Raw genomic sequence first — 20,454 nt, 5'->3', positions numbered from 1 at the left:
TGAGTTTTATTAATATTAATATTATATCCAGAATATTGGCCATATTCTTCCAACACAGTCATCAATTTTTGGAGTGTTTGAACAGGTTTTGTTAAAGCTATTAGAAGATCATCTGTGAACATGGGCCAGTTTCTGCTCTCCATTTGAAGTTATTACTCCCTTTATATCGGGCCTCTGTCAAATCCACTGGCTTAAAGGTTCAATGAATAAGGCGGAGAGGAATGGTGAAGGGCAGCATCCTTGTATTATTCCTCTATGTAAATAGAATGAGTCTGTCAAGTCCCCATTGATTTTAATTTGGGCTACTGGTTTATCATATAGTGCTGCCGGTGTGTTGATAATATTATTGTGGAAGTTAATTTTTTTAAGAACGTTATACAGAAAACACCATCTCACAGAATCAAACGCCTTCTCAGCATCTAGACTTATCAGAAAGTCAATTTTGTTTTTAATCTCTTTCATGATGTGCAGTGTTCTCCTAATACTATCTTGAGCTTGTCTTTGTCTAATGAAACCTGTTTAGTCATTGTGTATTAAATCCGGTAGTATGAACTCTAGACACTTTGATAATATAGAAGTGAATAATTTGTAGTCAATATTTAGGACACTTACAGGTCTGTAATTTCCACATTCCAATGTATCCTTTCCCTTATTATGGATAATAGAAATTATTGCCTCCCTCCATGAGGAGGGAATTGTATTCTCTTCCAGCACCCAGTTGAACACCCTGACCAATGTTGGGATTAAGAGGTCCTGCATGGATGTATATTCTGACCATCTGTGACCTTAGATAGGTGTATTAAATCTAAAAAGTCTTCGATTTGTTGGTCATCTGCTGCTTGAGGTTGAGTGTATAAATGTTCATAATACCTTTGGAAACACTGTTAATTCCTTCAGGGCTTGATTCTAATTGTTTTTTAGAGGGATTCCATATTTTATGAATATTTCTGCCTGCTCCGGTGAGCAGGCAGAAATACCGGAGGTGGTCACCGGAGGTGAAGGGAGCCATCAAGCTGAAGAAAGAGTCCTATCGGGCTTGGTTAGCCTGTGGGACTCCGGAGGCAGCTGACAGGTATCGACAGGCCAAGCGGAATGCAGCTCGGGTAGTGGCCAAAGCAAAAACTCGGGTGTGGGAGGAGTTTGGTGAGGCTATGGAAAAAGACTTTCGGACGGCATCGAAGCGATTCTGGCAAACCGTCAGGCGACTCAGGAGGGGAAAGCAGTGCTTCACTCACACTGTTTATAGTGCGGGGGGGGGCGCTGCTGACTTCAACTGAGGCTATAGTCGGACGGTGGAAGGAATACTTCGAGGACCTTCTGAATCCCACTGACACGCCTTCTGTAGTGGAAGCAGAGTCTGGGGATGAGGGGGATGACTTGACCATCACTGGGGGTGAGGTCACTGAGGTAGTTAAACAACTCCTTGGTGGCAGAGCCCCTGGGGTGGACGAGATTCGCCCTGAGTTCCTGAAGGCTCTGGATGTTGTAGGGCTGTCTTGGTTGACACGCCTCTGCAACATCGCGTGGAGATCTGGGGCAGTGCCATTGGATTGGCAGACCGGGGTGGTGGTCCCCATCTTTAAGAAGGGAGACCGGAGGGTGTGCTCCAACTTTCGGGGGATCACACTCCTCAGCCTCCCCGGTAAGGTCTATGCCAGGGTGCTGGAAAGGAGGGTGCGTCCGTTAGTCGAACCTCGGATTCAGGAGGAACAATGCGGTTTTCGTCCTGGTCGTGGAACGCTGGACCAGCTCTTTATCCTCTCAAGGATATTCGAGTGTGCGTGGGAGTTTGCCCAACCAGTCTACATGTGCTTTGTGGACTTGGAGAAGGCATTCGACCGTGTTCCTCGGGGTGTTCTTTGGGAGGTTCTGCGGGAGTATGGGGTGTCTGGCCCATTGTTGCGGGCCATTCAGTCCTTGTACAACCACAGTGAGAGCTTGGTCCGTATAGCCGGTAATAAGTCGGATTTGTTTCCTGTGGGTGTTGGACTCCGTCAGGGCTGCCCTTTGTCACCGATTCTGTTCATAATTTTTATGGACAGAATTTCTAGGCGTAGCCAGGTGGCGGAAGGCTTCTTCCTTGGTGGCCTCAGAGTCTCATCTCTGCTTTTTGCAGATGATGCGGTTCTGTTGGCTTCATCAGGGGGGGGCCTCCAGCTCGCAGTGGAACGGTTCGCAGCCGAGTGTGAAGCGGCTGGCATGAGAATCAGCACCTCTAAGTCTGAGGCCATGGTCCTCAGCCGGAAAAGGGTGGAGTGCCATCTCCGGCTCAGGAACGAGTTCTTGCCTCAAGTGGAGGAGTTTAAGTATCTCGGGGTCTTGTTCACAAGTGATGGGCGAAGGGAACGGGAGATCGACAGGCGGATCGGGGCTGCTTCTGCAGTGATGCGGACGCTGCACCGGTCCGTCGTGGTGAAGAGGGAGCTTAGCGTAAAAGCGGAGCTCTCGATTTACCGGTCGATCTACGTTCCTACCCTCACCTATGGTCACGAGCTTTGGGTAGTGACCGAAAGAATAAGATCGCGAATACAAGCGGCAGAAATGAGTTTCCTTCGAAGGGTGGCTGGCCTCTCCCTTAGAGATAAGGTGAGGAGTGCGGCCATCCGGGAGGGGCTCAGAGTAGAGCCGCTGCTCCTCCACATCGAAAGGAGCCAGTTGAGGTGGCTCGGGCATCTGATTAGGATGCCTCCTGGCCGCCTCCTGGGTGAGGTGTTCCGGGCATGTCCCACCGGGAAGAGGCCCCGTGGTAGACCCAGGACACGCTGGAGAGATTATGTATCTCGGCTGGCCTGGGAACGCCTTGGGGTCCCTCCGGATGAGCTGGAGGAGGTGGCTGGGGAGAGGGAAGCTTGGGCTTCTCTGCTTAGGCTTCTGCCCCCGCGACCCGGCCCCGGATAAGCGGAAGAAAATGGATGGATGGATTTCTGCCTGCTTGTTGTTTTCTTAATTTGTATAAGAGCCATAATGATTTCCCACCTGTCTCGTAGTAGCACTGTTTAGTCAAAATAAGCTTTTTCTGTATTTCAGTGTCATTTATTTCATGTATTTCTTTTTCAAAATTTAAAATTTTTGTCTTAGTTTCTTTTTTTCAAAGTTATTGAATGTTCAGTTTGTAGTTTTTCCAGTCCTTTTTCCAATTGTTTGAGCCTAATTTGTCTAGTTTTTTTCTCATGAGAACAAATTGCTATTTTCTTGCCTCTTATCACAGCTTTTAATGCATCCCTAAGTATTGGTGGTGTCACCTCCCCATTGCTATTGAGATCTACAGTAAATAGGATCTGACTTCAAATTTCAGTTTTTCTTTAATTATGCTGTTGTTGAGGATATTTGATTTCATCTTCCAGGAAGTTAATTTCCTCTGGATCTCCAGGTTGACTGTCAAGTTCACTGGTGAATGGTCTGACAGTAGTAGAACCTATTTTAAATTTCATTAGTCTATGTAGATCCATCTGAGGATAGACATTGTGAGTTGGTGAATAGTGAGTGTAACCCCAGGAATTAGAATTTAACTCTTTCCACATATCAACTATTCCCATTTCATTCATTAGGGTTCAAATTTTTTTGCTGATGTTGCTTGCATTTAGTTCTGCTGTTAGAGGAATCTGTTTTTGGATTCAGCCTGGTATTAAAGTCGCCACCGCATATTAGAAGCCCCTACATTTTGTTATCATCAGTTAAAAAATGGGTCTGTATAAGTCCCAGTTGCTACCTGGAGGAACATATACAGCCACCCCATATACATGGGGTGGCTGTATATGTCCCATGTATATGGGGTGGCTACAGCCACCCCATATACATGGGGTGGCTGTAGCTCAGTAGGTAGAGCAGGTCACCTACTGATCAGAAGGTCAGCGGTTCGAATCCTGGCTACTCCAGGCTACATGCCAATGTATCCTTGGGCAAGATACTTAACCCTAAGTTGCTCTCCGACCGTTCTGTCGGAGTATGAATGTGTGTGAATGCTAGTTAATTAAAAAAGCACTTAGCTTAATTAATGATGGAAGTGCTTGTATGAATGGGAGTGCATGGGTGAATGCAAAACAGGTTGTATAAGCGCTTTGAGTGCTCTGATTGAGTAGAAAAGCGCTATATAAGAACTAGTCCATTTAACAGTTTCATCTCAATACCATCAATTTTACCTTTAACCAAAACAAATGTACCCTCTCTGTGTTTAGAAATATATTCAAAGTTTACTGTCCTAGAAATCAAAATCACCACTCCTCTTCACCTTCCTGATCCATGGGAAGAAAAATAAACATGTTTAAAACCTGAAGAGGGGTCCTAATTTGACTGTTCACTTTCAAGACAGTGACATCACAGCCTCTGTGATGGACAGTTTCAGTTTACTGAGTTAAACTATGTTAAACAGCAACATAAATGCTGTATTATTATTATTTTTTTTAATAATTAAAGTTTTTATTAAATTTTGAAACATTAAAAGAAACCAAGACAACAAACAGAACACAAAACAAAACAAAAGAAAAAAAGGAAGTGGGGGACAGGAACACATTTAAAGGGTTAAAAGCTAATAATTGCACCACAAGACGTTTCACTGTCCCGTTGTTCCGTTACGGCCTCATTTTTGCAGTTTAGTCTTCCAAGCATCTTCTCACATGCTGCATTTTCAATCAGTCTTTCTCTCCACATTTTGAGTGTTGGAGTCCGAGGTGCCTTCCACAGCATTAAAATAAGACGAGCACAGGTCACAAGTCCAGTATTTAATACTCTGAAAGCTGCTTTGTCCAACTGTGGCACCTCGCTTCTGTCCCCCAATAAGCACAGTCTTGGTGATTCAGGTAATTTAAACTTTAGCCAACCCCCCATGAATGATAATACACTGTTCCATATTGGAAAGAGTCGTGGACATTCCCACAGAGCATGCAAGAGAGTACCCTTTGCTTCTCTGCATTTCCAACAAAGGTCATCTTTACCTATGCCCATTTTGTGAAATCTAGACATAGTAAAATAGTATCTGTTAAGAATTTTATATTGAATAAATTTGCCTTTGGCCTTCCTGATATATAAGCCGTCGTCAGAAATAATTGAGTCCCAGGTTTTTTCATCAAATGTGCAATCAAGATCTCTTTCCCATAGTTTTTTGAGACTTTTATGCATACTATTTTTGAACCATGGGCACACATTGTACCATCTTGATGCCTTGTTAAGAATAGTTGGCGATCCCAAAAAACACTATCGGGTTTTTCTCTTGAGGGAACTTCATTCTGTCTTTTATACAATCTCTAATTTGTAAATATCTCCAAAAGTGACTGCTTCCCTCCAGCTTAAACTTTTCTATGAAACCCTTATATGACATAAACGTGTCCTCTTCATATAAATCACCAATTATTCTTATATCTTTTTTTTAACCATTGTGGCCAATAAATTGCTTGTTTGCCAATTCTGATTTTTGGATTGTGCCACAGGGAAGAGTATCTTTGGAGATATGGGGAAATATTACACTTTTTGTGTACCTCGTGCCATACCTTCTTTGAAAACATCAAAATAGGATTATCCAGCGTATTTCTATTATGTTCTAGTTTTTGGGTTAATACCTCAGTAGGGGTGAATGGGGAGGTGAGTTCTTGCTCAATTAAAACCCAGTCTAAGTCTGCTTTTGTCTCTGCCCAATGTTTACATAGCTTAGACATTTCAAATGAGATACTGTAATGTTCTATGTTGGGTAGTGCTAATCCTCCTTCTTTTTTTGGTTGACACAACCTACTAATACTAATACGGGATCTGCCACCTTTCCAGAGAAAATGTTTTATCATATTATTGTATCTTAAAAGAATTTGTGAGGGGATAAAAATTGGTATCATTCCAGTATAATAATTAATCAAAGGAGCTACAGTCATCTTTATTATATTTATCTTGCCCCATAGTGTCAAATGCAACTTGCTCCAATTATCCAAATTAGTTTTAATCTTTATAAGCACATTTTCCATGTTGTCCAGCATAATTTAATCAATATTCAAATTAAGTGCTGTCTTAAACTGTATTTATTTACAATTTGTTAAATGAAGTTTGCCAAATTAATTATTAAGAAGTGTTGCGACAGTGTCACTACTGGTAGCATGAGGCCATACCTGGAACCTACAGAGGTTGCACAGGTAGCCCAACTCCTCCAGGATGGCACATCAATACATGCCATTGGCAGAAGGTTTGCTGTGTCTCCCAGCACAGTCTCAGAGCATGGAGGAGACTCCAGAGACAGGCAGCTACTCTAGGACAGTTAGAAGTAAGGTCCTTCCTGTGTGTGTGTGTGTGTGTGTGTGTGTGTGTGTGTGTGTGTGTGTGTGTGTGTGTATGTATATATATATATATATATATATATATTACTGTTAATAATATTGTAACACAATGACCCGTGGAAGGTCCTTAACACATCAGCAGGACCTGTATCTGCTCATTTGTGCAAGGAGAAACAGGATGAGCACTGCAAGAGCCCTACAAAATGACCTCCAGCAGGTCACTGGTGTGAATGCCTCTGATCAAACAATCAGAAACAGACTTCATGAAGGTGGCCTGTGGGACAGACATTTAGTGTGCCCTGTATTTACAGTCAAGGCAGTTTTGGTAGGCAGATGAACATGTCATTGTCTGCTACAAATAAGCATACTTGACATGAGATTCATGTGTTTTCATTACACTGTAGGTAAATGACTTACAGCTAATAAAGGTAAGCAAAGTTTAATCAGTTGTTTAGCCATGTCTCATGCGGTCTTCACAGGGCAACTCTACTAGTGTACTTTATGTGAACAGTTATAGTATTTCATTAGATTAAGTGGTTTTCCTTGTGAGCTGAGCCTTTTATTCTCACAGTATATTTCTGATTAATTCTGAGGAATCCTTGAAAGAGTAGTTGTAAAAGAGCTAACTGATCATCTGCAGAGGAACGGTTTATTTGAAGAGTTTCAGTCAGGTTTCAGAATTCATCACAGTACAGAAACAGCATTAGTGAAGGTTACAAATGATCTTCTTACAGCCTCTGACAGTGGACTCATCTCTGTGCTTGTCCTGTTGGACCTTAGTGCAGCTTTTGATACTGCTGATCATAACATTTTATTACAGAGATTAGAGCATACTATAGGTATTAAAGGTACTGCTCTGCAGTGGTTTGAATCATATTTATCTCATAGACTCCAATGTGTTCATGTAAATGGGGAGTCTTCTTCACACACTGAGGTTAATTATGGACTTCCACAGGGTTCTGTGCTAGGACCAATTCTATTTACATTATACATGCTTCCCTTAGGCAGTATTATTAGAAAGCATTACATACATTTTCATTGTCATACAGATGATACTCAGCTTTATCTATCAATGAAGCCAGATGACACACATCAATGAGTTAAACTGCAGGAATGTCTTAAAGACATTAAGGCCTGGATGACCTCTAATTTCCTGCTTCTAAATTCAGATAAAACTAAAGTTACTGTATTTATAGCCCTACAAACATGGTGTCAAACCAGATACTTACTCTGGATGGCATTACTTTGGCCTCCAGTAACACTGTGAGGAATCTTAAAGTCATTTTTTGACCAGGATATGTCCTTCAATGCACATATTAAACAAATATGTAGGAACGCACTTTTGCATTTGCACAAAATCTCTAAAATTAGAAACATCTGATTTAAGCATATTGCTGAAAAACTAGTTCATGCATTTATTACTTCTAGGCTGGACTATTGTAATTCATTATTATCAGGCCGTCCTAAAAGTTCCCTGAAAAGCCTTCAGCTGATCCAAAATGCTGCAGCTAGAGTACTGACAGATATTTTAATTGCTTTTGTGTTGTATTTCTATCTTGTTCTTACACACTTACTTAGTTTATGTATGTGTGTGTGTGTGTGTGTGTGTGTGTGTGTGTGTGTGTGTGTGTGTGTGTGTGGTGTGTGTGTGTGTGTATGTATATGTATATCTAGTATGTATATGTATATTACTGTTAATACTTGTTGTAACGCACTGACCAGCGGCAGCTGTCACAATTTTGTCAAGCACTTGTGCTTGATGACAATAAAGGCTTCTGATTCTGATTCTGATTCTGAGTATCTTGTCCGAGGATGCTTTGGTTGGACCACCAACCTTCCAGTTAGCAGATGACCTGTTCTACCTCCTGAGCCACAGCCACCCCAAATATCTGTTTATGGTCTCTGGCAAATGTAGATAATTGATAGTGCATACTAAAAAAGTAAAGCAACAAGAAAACCCATTATTTGACATCCACTGGCTCTAGACTTTGATAGTAATTCCCTGCAAATGATTCTCCATCAAGTTTTAAATGTAAATGTTATTATTTTTGATTATTAATATATCAAATGATATATGAAATGGAAGCACTTCATCAAACAGAAATAAAGGGTTAAAGGGTCTGCATTTCAGTTGCATCTTGATTGTTTCAAACATCTTATTTTTCACAAGGTATTTGATTTGTATACTGAATGAACATTAAACCTTAGATTAGATTAGATTAGATTAGATTAGATTAGATTAGAAATATATGACTGCAAGTTTAACTAAAAAAATGCCACCCTTGAAATGGAATTTGAGGGATCTGCCAGTTGCAAGATACGTCATGCTGTTGGATTTATTGAGTACAAATATACACTGCTAAAAAAAAAAATAAAGGAACACTTTGTAATCAGAGTATATAATCATATCAATTAAACCTCTGGGACATTGATCTGGTCAGTAGCAGTTAATCAGTTTCAGCTGCTTTGGTGTTAATATAATTAACGACAGGTGCACTAGAGGGGCAACAATGAGACAACTGCCAAAACAGGGATGGTTTTACAGGTGGAGACATTTTCCCTCCTCCTTTCTGACTGTTTTTTCACTAGTTTTGCATTTTGCATTTGCACAGCAATACGCACCATTGCGAGAAGGTTTGCTGTGTCTCTCAGCAACGTCAAGGACATAGAGGAGATTCCAGTAGACAGGCAGTTACTCTAGGAGAGCTGTACAGGGCTTGTAAAAGGAGGAACAGGATGAGCACTGCTACAACATGACCTCCAGCAGGCCACTGGTGTGAATATCTCTACTTGTTAAAATGTGGATGTGGTATAGACAGACATATTAGATGTGAATAATGTATCAATATGACTGAATCAATATAGATTTCCAGCATTTTTTCCCATTGAGACCTGATGTATTTTCAAAGTGTTCCTTTATTTATTTATTTAGAATCAGCTTACCATTAGATGTAAAGGAGTATTAGTGGGTCCCTTGGCAGACATCTTCTCCCATATTCCCCTTCTAACATAGCGCACTGTGGTCCCGGCCAGCTCAAATTCTCCTGGAAGTTCAATTTTCCAGTCATTGTTGATGGACCTCTTACTGGAGTCTTTAAGAGCTGTAAGTAAGATACAGAAATTAATGTACACACATACTACTTGCAGGGATTCACTACTATGATGGGTGGAAATGGACAGTGAAGCACAGTTTGCTTTTTCCTGTTTTTTTGTAGTTGACTCTCAATTTTGTTACAAATAAATCAAAGAGGCCTCCAAGACCGCTTCAAGTGTATTGTGGGTTTTCTGAAGGCCAGAAACTGACTACTTCATCACCCTTCCAGACTACCATGTTGGCTTCACATAAACCATATTTGTTCTTTAACATAACATGTAAGATTTTGAGTTAAATCCAACAGAACCAAACTTTAGTTAGTGTGTCAACTGTCATTTTTAACAGTTATCCTAATATTTAAAAACTATTTGAATTTTTAGCCGGGCAAATCTAAGTTAAAAGGGGGTAAGCTATCACCTAGATTTCTATAATGTAGACCAGGGCTCTTCAACTCCAGGCCTCGAGAGCCCCTGTCCTGCAGGTTTTAGATGTGTCCCTGATCCAGCACACCTGAATCAAATGGCTGAATTACCTCCTCAGTATGCAGTCAAGTTCTCCAGAGTCCTGTTAATGACTTCTATATTTGACTCAGGTGTGTTGAAGCAGAGACACATCTAAAACCTGCAGGACATGGGCTCTCGAGGCCTAAAGTTGAAGAGCCCTGATGTAGACCTAGGAATAACTTAGGTTAGAAATTTAAGTTTGAAAAACTTGATGAAATGTGATGAAGTGTCTGATATATTTGTATTGGTCTCTGGTCAGAGGAAATGTGTTTTCAAATATTGTATTGCCTATTAAATAAATCCAACATCACAGCAGGCTATCAAAGTGTTAATGTGCCAATACTGAGACATGTATGAGACAGACTACTAAAAAATACAGCTGAAAATACTTTCTGTATAGAAACTACATCATCACTACATTATGTGTTAAAACAGCCCACAGCTTTGGATGAGTGTGGACAATGTTTCCCTCAAATATACTTAAAATGGCTTTGTTGGTGAATGTTTTTGGAAACATTTTCTGAGAAAACACCTATCATTTAGATAAGATGCAAAGACTTATGGAGCCTTATCTGCATTAGTAGTAAAGTAGTGTAATACTGCAGTAGCCCACTGGAAATACCTGCCAAATGTTCACACGGAAACATGTCTTTTAATATCTTAGCCTATCTTAAAGTGAGTAGCTCTCATTGAGAAGAATCATAAGATCATTTGGAAACACAAGCATTATTACCCAAGAAGCTATGTGAAGGTTTGTCCTCCACTACTTTGATCCTTCTAGCTCCCGCAGGGATGACCACAGCCTCGATATAACCTGATAGAGAGACAGAAACAGGAGATCAAAACAAATTCAAAAGCATGAAGTGGTTGGCAGGAAGGGATGGGCTGATGATCGCTGTCTGTATCAGATATGTTCTCCTTGAACTACTGAATATTGTAATTTTAGTAGTAGAACAATTCTGATACTGCTGATCTCTGGGGATTTACACTTACTATGATTTCCAGTTTTTTTATTATTATTATTATTATTATTGACAACAACAATAATAATAATAAATAATATCCAATGTGTGGCAGTTCTGTCACGAGAGAGGGTGAAGTAGATGTCCAGACTTGTTTTCAAGCTGACAGAAAGGCTACAGTAAATGCTTTCTATGACTGTGGTGAGCAGAAAACCTTCCCTAAATATTCTGGATAGGCTACAACAACAGAAGACCACCCAGAGTTTCATTCCAGGAAAAACAGAAATCTGAGGAATCTTTAACCGTCTGAAACTCGACAGCTGAGAAGCCGAAAAGCATATCCTCCTCTCGTCAATCATATGACATATGTCATATGTTAAGAATTCCAGGCTACTGGTGTGAAAGTGGTAGCAATGGCATATGTATTGGTGTATAGTGTGTGTTAAAGGCTTTTTTTTTTTTTTTTTTGGTTTACACCTCTACATTTTAGCTTTTACCCATTTTAGCCCAAATAGTATGAAGCAGTAGCTGTTCAGATATTTCAATCAAAGAAGTAGCATCAAAACCTAATTTAGCTGTTCTGGACTAAAAACAAACAAACAAACAAAAATTATATATATATATATATATATATATATATATATATATTTAACACCCATAAACCTAGCCTTTTTTAGCAAAAATCTATATATAATCTTTCTAGCGTGTCCTGGGTCTGCCCTGGGGCCTCTTCTCAGTTGGACTTGCACGAAATACTTCACTTGGGAGACCTCTTCAACCACCTGGGTGGCTGTAGCTCAGTAGGTAGAGCAGGTCACCTACTGATCGGAAGGTCAGCGGTTCGATTCCTGGCTACTCCAGGCTAAGTTAAGTATCTTGGGCAAGATACTTAACCCCAAGTTGCTCTCCGACCGTCCTGTCGGAGTATGAATGTGTGTGAATGGTAGTTAATTAAAAGCACTTAGCTTAGTTTAAACATGGAAGTGCTTGTATGAATGTGAGTGCATGGGTAAATGTAAACGCTTTGAGTGCTCTGACTGAGTAGAAAAGCGCTATATAAGAGCTAGTCCATTTACCATTTACCTCAAACGAGTCCTTTCGATATGGAGGAGCAGCAGCTCAGCTCTGAGCCCCTCCTAATTGACTGAGCTACAAACCCTGACCTGAAGGCCTGATTTAGACTTCTGCATTGGGTCTTTCCAGGGCCTTCGTACATAACTAGTAATCCCCTCTGAACCCTACGTGGTAATTACAATCTTTGCAGGCTGTGTTGCCTCGATATGCAGGGGTGCACGTCAGGTTACGTCATAGGTTACCAAGTATGGTTGAGAGGGGATTTCTGGTTATGTATGAAGACTCTGCAGAAGCAGATGCAGAAGCATAATTCAGGCCTAAGGCTGATCCCAGACACACTTTGAAGATAGTAAAGATGAAAATAGTAAAGCTAGATTGAGCTCTCGTTACTGCAGACACTGCACTAATCCGTCTGTCAATCTCTGCTTCATTCTTCACACTCCTAAGATACTTGAATTCCTAAACTTGAGGCATCAACAAATTTCCAACGCTGACTGGGCACTCCACCCTTTTCCAGCTAAAAACAATGGCCTCAGTTATGGAAGTGCTATTTCTTATCCCAGTCATTTCACACTTGGCTGAAAACCACCCCAGTGCATGTTGTCACTTGATGAAGCCAGAAGGACTACATTGTGTTAAAAAAAAAACCATATAAGACATGAGATCCTCAGACCACAAAACCCAACACCTTCCAGCCCTGCTAGAAATTTTGTCCACAAAAGTTGAAGTACAGAATCTGTGAAAAAGGGCAAACCTGGCAAAGTACAACATCCACTAAGGTCTTGCTGCAGTTGAACAGGGACTGAATAGCCCTGTAGCAATGGTTCCATACCCCATACTCCAAAGTCAGACCACAGGAGGATACTCCAAAAGACACTTCGGATGTTTTCTCTCCAGTACCCTGGCAAAGACCTTCCCAGGGAGAGTGAGGAGTGTGATTACCTACATTTGGAACATGTGCTCTGGTCCTCCAACAAGGGGGACCACCACTTCAGTGATGGATGAGTCATTCCCCTTACCTCAGACCCTACTCCCTCTGTGGAAATGATGTCATTGGGGTCGAGGAGATCCTGAAAATCTTTTTGGGCAGAATGATATGCACAAAGACAAACAGTGATGAGCTGCCCATATTAAGTCACCTGATTGGTGATTGGTCCCTATCAACATCTCACCATTTTCACAGCCTGAGTTTGAGCAGCACTTCCCTGGCAGCAAATGACAGCTGCAGTGTTCTGATCATGTCTTTGGCCTCCAAACAACTAAAAGCAGACTTCTAGTCCATATGCAGCACAGATGTTCCTGTGCACTATCCCAGCCAATTAGTTGTGCTTCTCAGTGTATGAGGTCCCAGCTTACATCTCACATCCTCCTACTATGTGGTGAATACTCTCCGGGGCTTCTTTACATAGTCTGTAACGTTGGTCCTGTTGGCTGGTGGTTAGGGCTTTTTCTTGTGCTGCCATGATCAGAGTCTCTGTGCTATCCTTTAAGCTGACCCTTTCTAACATGGCTTATATATATATATATATATATATATATAAAGAGAGAGAGAGAGAGAGAGAGAGAGAGAAGGAAAGAAAGATCCCCTTAAAAAGTATTGGAACATCAACTAAGACTTCATTAAGACTTCATCTTCACCAGAAGATGCAAACCACTAATTAGCCAGAGGAATACAACAGCAAGGCTGGAATTTGCCAGGTAGTATAGAGACAAGCCTCAGAAATTTTAAGACAAAGTTTTATGGACTGATGAAACAAAGAGAACCTTTAACAAGGTGATGGAAAGGCTAAAGTTTGCAGAAAGAAAGGACCTGATTACAAACATATAAGCTCATCTGTAAAAAACAGTTCAGGTAACATCATGGTTTGGATTTGTGTGGCTTCTTCTGGGACAGGCTCATTAATCTTCCCTGATGATTTCATGCATAATGGCTGCAGTACACTGAACTCAGAAGTCTAGAGAAACATTTTGACAATGTAGCCCCTTAACTGGCAAGGGCCCGGTGACGGGCCGTTTGTAGTCCCTTTTATATGGCAGGCTAGACCCTCCCATTTTTATTGACACGTCATTCGGCCAATCATGTAACTGGCTGCACCAAATCACCTGACAAAGCTACGTGACGCCCTCTGAGTATTATTGGCTCTGGGAAACCCATTTCTTAACATGATTGGCCGAATGAGGTGTCAGTCAAAATGGGCGGGTCTAGCCTGCCATATAAATGCACTTCATTCGGCCGGCGGACCAGACGCAGCCAGTTAATAGGCTATGAAATGGGTTGTTCAGAGCCAATAATAACCAGAGGGTGTTATGTAGTTTTTGTCAGGTGATTTTTTTGCTGCCAGTTAAGGGGTTAAAGAAAGATGCAACCAAACTGACTGGGAGATTCTTCATATTGCAGAAAGATAATGACCCAAAACACACTGCCAAAACTACATAGGAATTCATCAGGGGCAAGAAGTGGAAGGTTTTAGACTGGCCTAGTCAATCTCCAGACTTAAATCCTATAGAGCATGCATTTTACCTGCTAATGGGAAGACTGAATGGTATAACCCCCAAACTATAGCAGGTGAATAGTGTAGTAGCAAGACTACCATCTTTGTAACAATAGGTCAGGGGCTTGCATCTCAGCCAGGGGCATGCATCCAGTAAGGCTCCCAAGGCTAGGTCCTCATGCCACCTAAGGCTACTTTGGAATACAAGCGAGACATATAACTGAAGCCATACTGGCTAACAAGGTCTACGTAGGGTGTTGAGGAACCACGGCATACTGATGATAAGTATCATTAGTGCCATCATCATAAATGCAGAGTGCTGTATAAACACAGAGAATGAAAAGATGTGAGTAAAGACGAAACACCCAGTGCATCATGGGAATCCCTCAGCAGCCTAGGCATAGACCTACATACGTAGACGATGCATTGAGAATCATACGTCAACGTCGCCGCCATATTGAGGTGTATCACGCTGGTGCTGTGTGGAGTTGTTCAAACCATTTTACAGCTGAAACTGGATCACATGGGCTTCCCTTTATAAGGTAAGAGTGAACAATTATTTTTTATTGTATTTGGCCAAAACAACATTTTGAAAACAGAATTTGCAGATGTTGCAGATAATACTATGAAGTCCTGTGGTGAAACCAGCCTCCAAACAGTGATGCCAATCTTATCACTCTGACACAAATGAAGACTGATTGATCTTCCAGACCTTCCGTTTGCCCACTATCTGCTCATCAGTCTATTTTTGCATTTCATGTCCCTCTTGTTTTTGTGTAATAATACAATTAATTTATAATGCACTTTCCAATAAAAGTTGGAATTAGCTCTTTTTTGTTTTACCTTTTTAACTATAAAATTTTATTGTATGTAATAAAACATGGATCTGTAATTTCAGTTTAATTGCTAACAGAACATGAAATAGCTCATCATTGCAGTTTATTTTAATTTGTTGACTTTTTCATTTTTTGTCTTAAAGATTGCCATTAATAATACTTAAATTGATAAAAAAAAATCACTGAATATAACAATGCATTTTTTTAACCATCAGACCAAAGGACAGATTTCCACTGGTCTAACATCCATTCCTTGTGTTCCTCAGCCCAAGACATTTTCTTCTTCTTGTTCTTCCTTAAAAGTGGCTTATTTGCAGCAATTTGACCATAAAGTCCAGATTCACACAGTCTTCTCTGAACAGTTGATGTTGAGATGTGTGTGCTACTTGAACTCTGTGAAGCGTTTAACTGGGCATTTATCTGGGGTGCTGTTAACTTGTGGTTGCTGAGGCTGGTGACTCTGATGAACTTGTCCTGTGCAACAGAGGGAACTCTTGGTCTTCCTTTCCTGGGGGCGGTCTTGATGAGAGCCAGTTTCATCATAACGTTTGTGTCTGCACTTGAGGATACTTTAAAAGACTGACCTTCATTTCTTAAAGTAATCATGGAATGTCATTTTTCTTTACTTAGTTGAGTAGTTCTTGCCACAATATGGATACAAACATTACTCAAATATGGCTATTCACTGAATACCAACTCTACCTCTTCACAGCACAACAGATGGTCTCTTAATAGGGCAATTCAAGAAATTAACTCTTGACAAGGCACAGCTGTTAACTGAAAGACATTCCAGGTGACTGCCTCATAAAGCTGACTGAGCAAATGCCAAGATGTGCAAAGCTGTCATCTAAGCAAGAGGTGCCTACTTTGAAGAATCTAAACTATTAAAATATTTTGATTTGTTTAACACTTTTTTGTTTACTAAAAAATTCCATGTGTATTTCTTTATAGTTTGGATGACTTTAGTAATTAATCTACAATGCAGACAGTTTTTAAATAATGAAAAACCACTGAATTAGAAGATGTGTCCAAACTTTTGTCTGGTACTATATGCACCCACATTGCATGCATACACACTGGCTGATTCTGGGGGAGCATTTTTCTGAGATTGGACTGGTTCTATGTGGAACAATATAGAATGACCCAGCAGATATAATTCTATTGGTTTGTTGTCAGTGAAGTGTAACCATAGTCTGTTAGTCTGTAATTGACAGCAGTCTTGTGAATGTTAATGCCACTGGTAAAAAAAAAAAAAAAAATATTGAAAAACTCTAAACATTCAAGCTGGAAAGGAAAAAATATACATTGTTACTGTATGAGTGAAATTGATGTTTCACATACTTTAAAAAAGCAAATATGGCAAATTTGAGTGAGCTGCTTTGTTTCTCTATTCAGTTCACATTCATGTCCAACATTTGGAACAATATTTCAAAGTTTCAAGCACTAACATGACTACATACTCACCATTATTGGAAGTATAAAATCCTGGAAACACACAGCACATGAGGACAAAGATGCCTCTGATAGTGAAAGACAACCAGCTTAGGTGATATCAAATATGGAAGCACTGACAAGACAAAGGTGAAAATTTTGTCTAATGAGCCCATAGGATTAATTGCAAATGAACTTTCGCCAATGAATGTGTAAACTGGAATACAGCTATTCTCCACACTGGCATGATGAAAAAGTTGATGCTGTTTGCCATTAATGTGGGTTTGTCAATCATCCATGGGTAGGAGAATTAGCTATTCTGTAAATATTTTAAAGTGCTTGAAGTGTGTAGAGTAAAGCAATATATGACTGTATCGTTAAATGTGGCTTTTAGTCCAATGTGCTTTCACTGGTCAGTAAAAGGAAACATACATATTTTGTATAATTTTAATGTTTCAGACATTTTCACCAGCAAATAATTGATTCTGAAATCATTTTGTTTTGAAATTCCACACTAGTGTAATGAATCTGCTCTATATTTAACTGCTTGGTATCAATGTGCATCCTCCATCTGTTTCACAGTCTTCTCATGTACGGAAGAAAAATAACATCTACCTTCATGTGGAGATGTGGTATTTCAAGACCTTTCGCTCATGACACAATATTCTGCGAGCCAATCTGAAACAGATCTTTTCTGTCCGAGAAGCTTTTATCTATGATGACATAACCCCCCCCCCCCCCCCGAAAGCCAGCCAGCAGTACCCTTAAAGCCTCCACCAGCCTGCTAGACACACACTGCCATGCACATACTTGGGTTTACTAGCATAAGGAGAATTTGGATGTAAATTGATAAATTTGTGTATCTTGGAACAGAATCACGGCAGCACGGTTATGGGGTAATGTGGTCAGACATCTGGTTATGTAACTGTAACCATGCATTTTTTTTTTTTTAAGTTTCAGACTATACCCTCCAAGGGTACCCCACAAATATGTTTCTGTCATCTATTTACAACAAAAAAGTAGGAAAGAAAGACACACACACACGCATGCACCTTATATGAACTGCTGCTGTCATATATATATATATATATATATATATATATATATATATATATATATATATATATATATATATATATACACACATATATATACATATATATATACATATATATATATATATACACATATATATAAACACACATATATATATATATATATATAAATTGCAAGAATTTGCATTTTGCACTATTGGATCTTAAGAAGGTTTTAAGTAGAGCTTCACAATGCTAAAAGAAGAAAGAGACAAAAACTTTTTAGCAGGGAATTTATTGAAAACTGCATTTACACTCAAACATGATTTTTTTCAGCTGATCAAAAGTTTAAGACCATAGCTCAAAAAAAACCCGAAAACCCCCTCAAAACAGAAATCAAAGTGTCAAAAAAAGGACTCAGTAATGAGTAGCTCCACCATTCTTGTTGATCAATTCAAACAATCGTTTAGACATGCTTGATGCCAGTATTTCCAGGAGGCTAGTGGGAATGTTGCTCCAAGTGTTGAAGATGTTCTCAATCGGATTTAGATCAGGGGAACATGCAGGATGGTCCAAAAGAGTGATGTTATTCTCCTGGAAGAAGTCCTTTGTCAGGCAGGCATTGTGAACTGCAGCTGTTGAAAAACCCAGTCATTACCACACAGACGAGGGCCCTCAGTCATGAGGGATGCCCGCTGCAACATCTCCACATAACGAGTTGCTGTTTGACACCCCTGCACAACCTGAAGCTCCATTGTTCCATTGAAGGAAAATGCACCCCAAATCACGATGCGCCCCCCCCCCCCCCCCCCACCGCCCCCACTGTGCCATGTAGAAAACATCTCAGGTGGGATCTCCTTGTCATAACATTGGAAGCCATCAGGACCATCAAGGTTAAATTTTTTCTCATCAGAGAAGACAACTTTCTTCCACCTTTCAGTGTCCCATGTTTGGTGCACTCTTGCAAAGTCCAAACAGGCAATTTTGTGGCGTTGAAGAAGTCGTGGCCTTTGAAGACGTTTTTTGTTTCTGTAGCCCTTCCCTCGCAGATGCTGTCTGATGGTTATTGGGCTGCAGTCAGCACCAGTAATGGCCTTAATTTGGGTAGAGGATCGTCCCGTGTCTTGATGGACAGCCAACTGGATCCTGCGGCTCAGCGCTGGTGAAATTTCTTTGGGTCTAACACTTGACTTTTTTTGTTCCATAACCCTCAGGATCATTTAAAAAATGCAAAATGACTGTCTTACTGCGTCCAAGCTCAGCAGCGATGGCATGCTGTGAGAGGCCTTGCTTATGCAGGTCAACAATCCTACCAAGCTCAAATTCAGTGAGCTTTTTTGCTTTTGCCATCAGGAGGTCTCGACAGTGTAAAGACTTGACAGAAAATGACATGGAATCCAAATTTTTGCACAGCTTTTGGCTTTTAAAGGCTGTGGTCTTAAACTTTTGATCAGCTGAAAAAATTATGTTTGAGTGTAAATGCAGTTTTCAATAAATTCCCTGCTATTGCTGATAAAAGTGACAATGTATGGCAGTTTTTGTCCATAATGCAGTGTATCACTGTGCATTTAAAAAAGTAGATTTATGGATCTAGAGAAAGCATATGATAGGGTGCCAAAAGAGGAACTGTAGTACTGCATGAGGAGGTCAGAAGAGGCAAAGAAGCATATGAGGCTGGTGCAGAACATGTATGAGGACAGTGGGGAGGTGGGTGGTAGGATTGACAGATGGGATCAAGGTGGGGTGGGATTCCATTGTGGATTTGCTCTGAGCCCCTTTTTCTGACTCAGGGGGGCTGAATACTTTTGCACACTGCACTTTTCTATTTGTAAAAAATGTTTTGAATCATGTATAATTTTCTTTCCACTTCACAATTGTGTACCACTTTGTGTTGGTCTTTCACATTAAATTCCAGTGAAATATATTCATGTTTGTGGTTGTAATGTGACAAAATATGGAAAAGTTCAAGGGGTATGAATATTTTTGCAAGCCACTGTAGGTTAAATAAATATATCTCTACTATTTTTCATGCCGACCAGACAGGATTTATCCCTGGTAGATTTTCTTTCTTTCTTGTTAGAAGGCTAATAATATAATCTACCATAATTATGATAAAAAGGAAAAAGTGGCAGTTCTATGTCTGGATGCAGAAAAAGCTTTTGATCAGCTAGAATGGCCATATATGTTGAGAGTGCTAAAGGAATTCGATGTTGGAACCAAGTTTATTTCATGGATCAAAATATTATACTCCCAGCCTACTTCCTATATTTTAACTAATCAAAATAGATCAACCCCATTTTGTTACATCGAGGGACATGTCAGGGCTGCCCACTTAGCCCGTTGCTCTTCGTAGTGGCAATTGAAGCTCTTGTTGTTCGTATTAGACAACAGGCAACATTTAAGCCCATCCATTTGGGTGACGTGGACCATCATCTTTCACTATATGCAGATGTGGCCATTTGTTTTCCCAACCTGAGCAATCCCTCCCTATTTTGTTGGATATGATTAAGTCTTTTGGTGAAATCTCGGGCTACACAATAAATTGGCAAAAAAGTGAGTTGATGCTTTTAGGTGATAACATAAACACTGACTTTATACATAATCCCGCTTTCTATGACAGGTCGCGTGAACGCCATTAAGATGGTCTTTCTGCCAAGATTTCTGTACCTCTTTCAGAATCTCCCTATCTTCTTAACGAAGTCATTTTTTAGTATAGATTCTATCATCATACCTTTTATCTGGAATTTCAAGAGTCATAGAATATCAAAGGCTCATTT

The 20,454-nt window shown here is 40.3% G+C and overlaps 1 protein-coding gene across 1 annotated transcript in view; it reads right to left on the bottom strand.

Annotated features, from left to right (window-relative positions):
• adamts17 (ADAM metallopeptidase with thrombospondin type 1 motif, 17) overlaps nt 1-20,454 on the bottom strand; it is a 182,014-nt gene that overhangs the window by 23,167 nt on the left and 138,393 nt on the right. Inside the window, exons 16-17 of the mRNA XM_030724178.1 lie at nt 10,582-10,662; nt 9,195-9,352 (exon numbers count right to left, since the gene is read on the bottom strand). Of these exons, the coding sequence (XP_030580038.1) occupies nt 9,195-9,352; nt 10,582-10,662 (239 nt within the window). The remainder of the gene's footprint in view (nt 1-9,194; nt 9,353-10,581; nt 10,663-20,454) is intronic.

Source organism: Archocentrus centrarchus, unplaced genomic scaffold, assembly GCF_007364275.1.
Source record: "Archocentrus centrarchus isolate MPI-CPG fArcCen1 unplaced genomic scaffold, fArcCen1 scaffold_32_ctg1, whole genome shotgun sequence".
In the NCBI taxonomy this organism is placed as follows: domain Eukaryota; kingdom Metazoa; phylum Chordata; class Actinopteri; order Cichliformes; family Cichlidae; genus Archocentrus; species Archocentrus centrarchus.
This window is presented reverse-complemented; position numbering and strand designations above follow the sequence as displayed.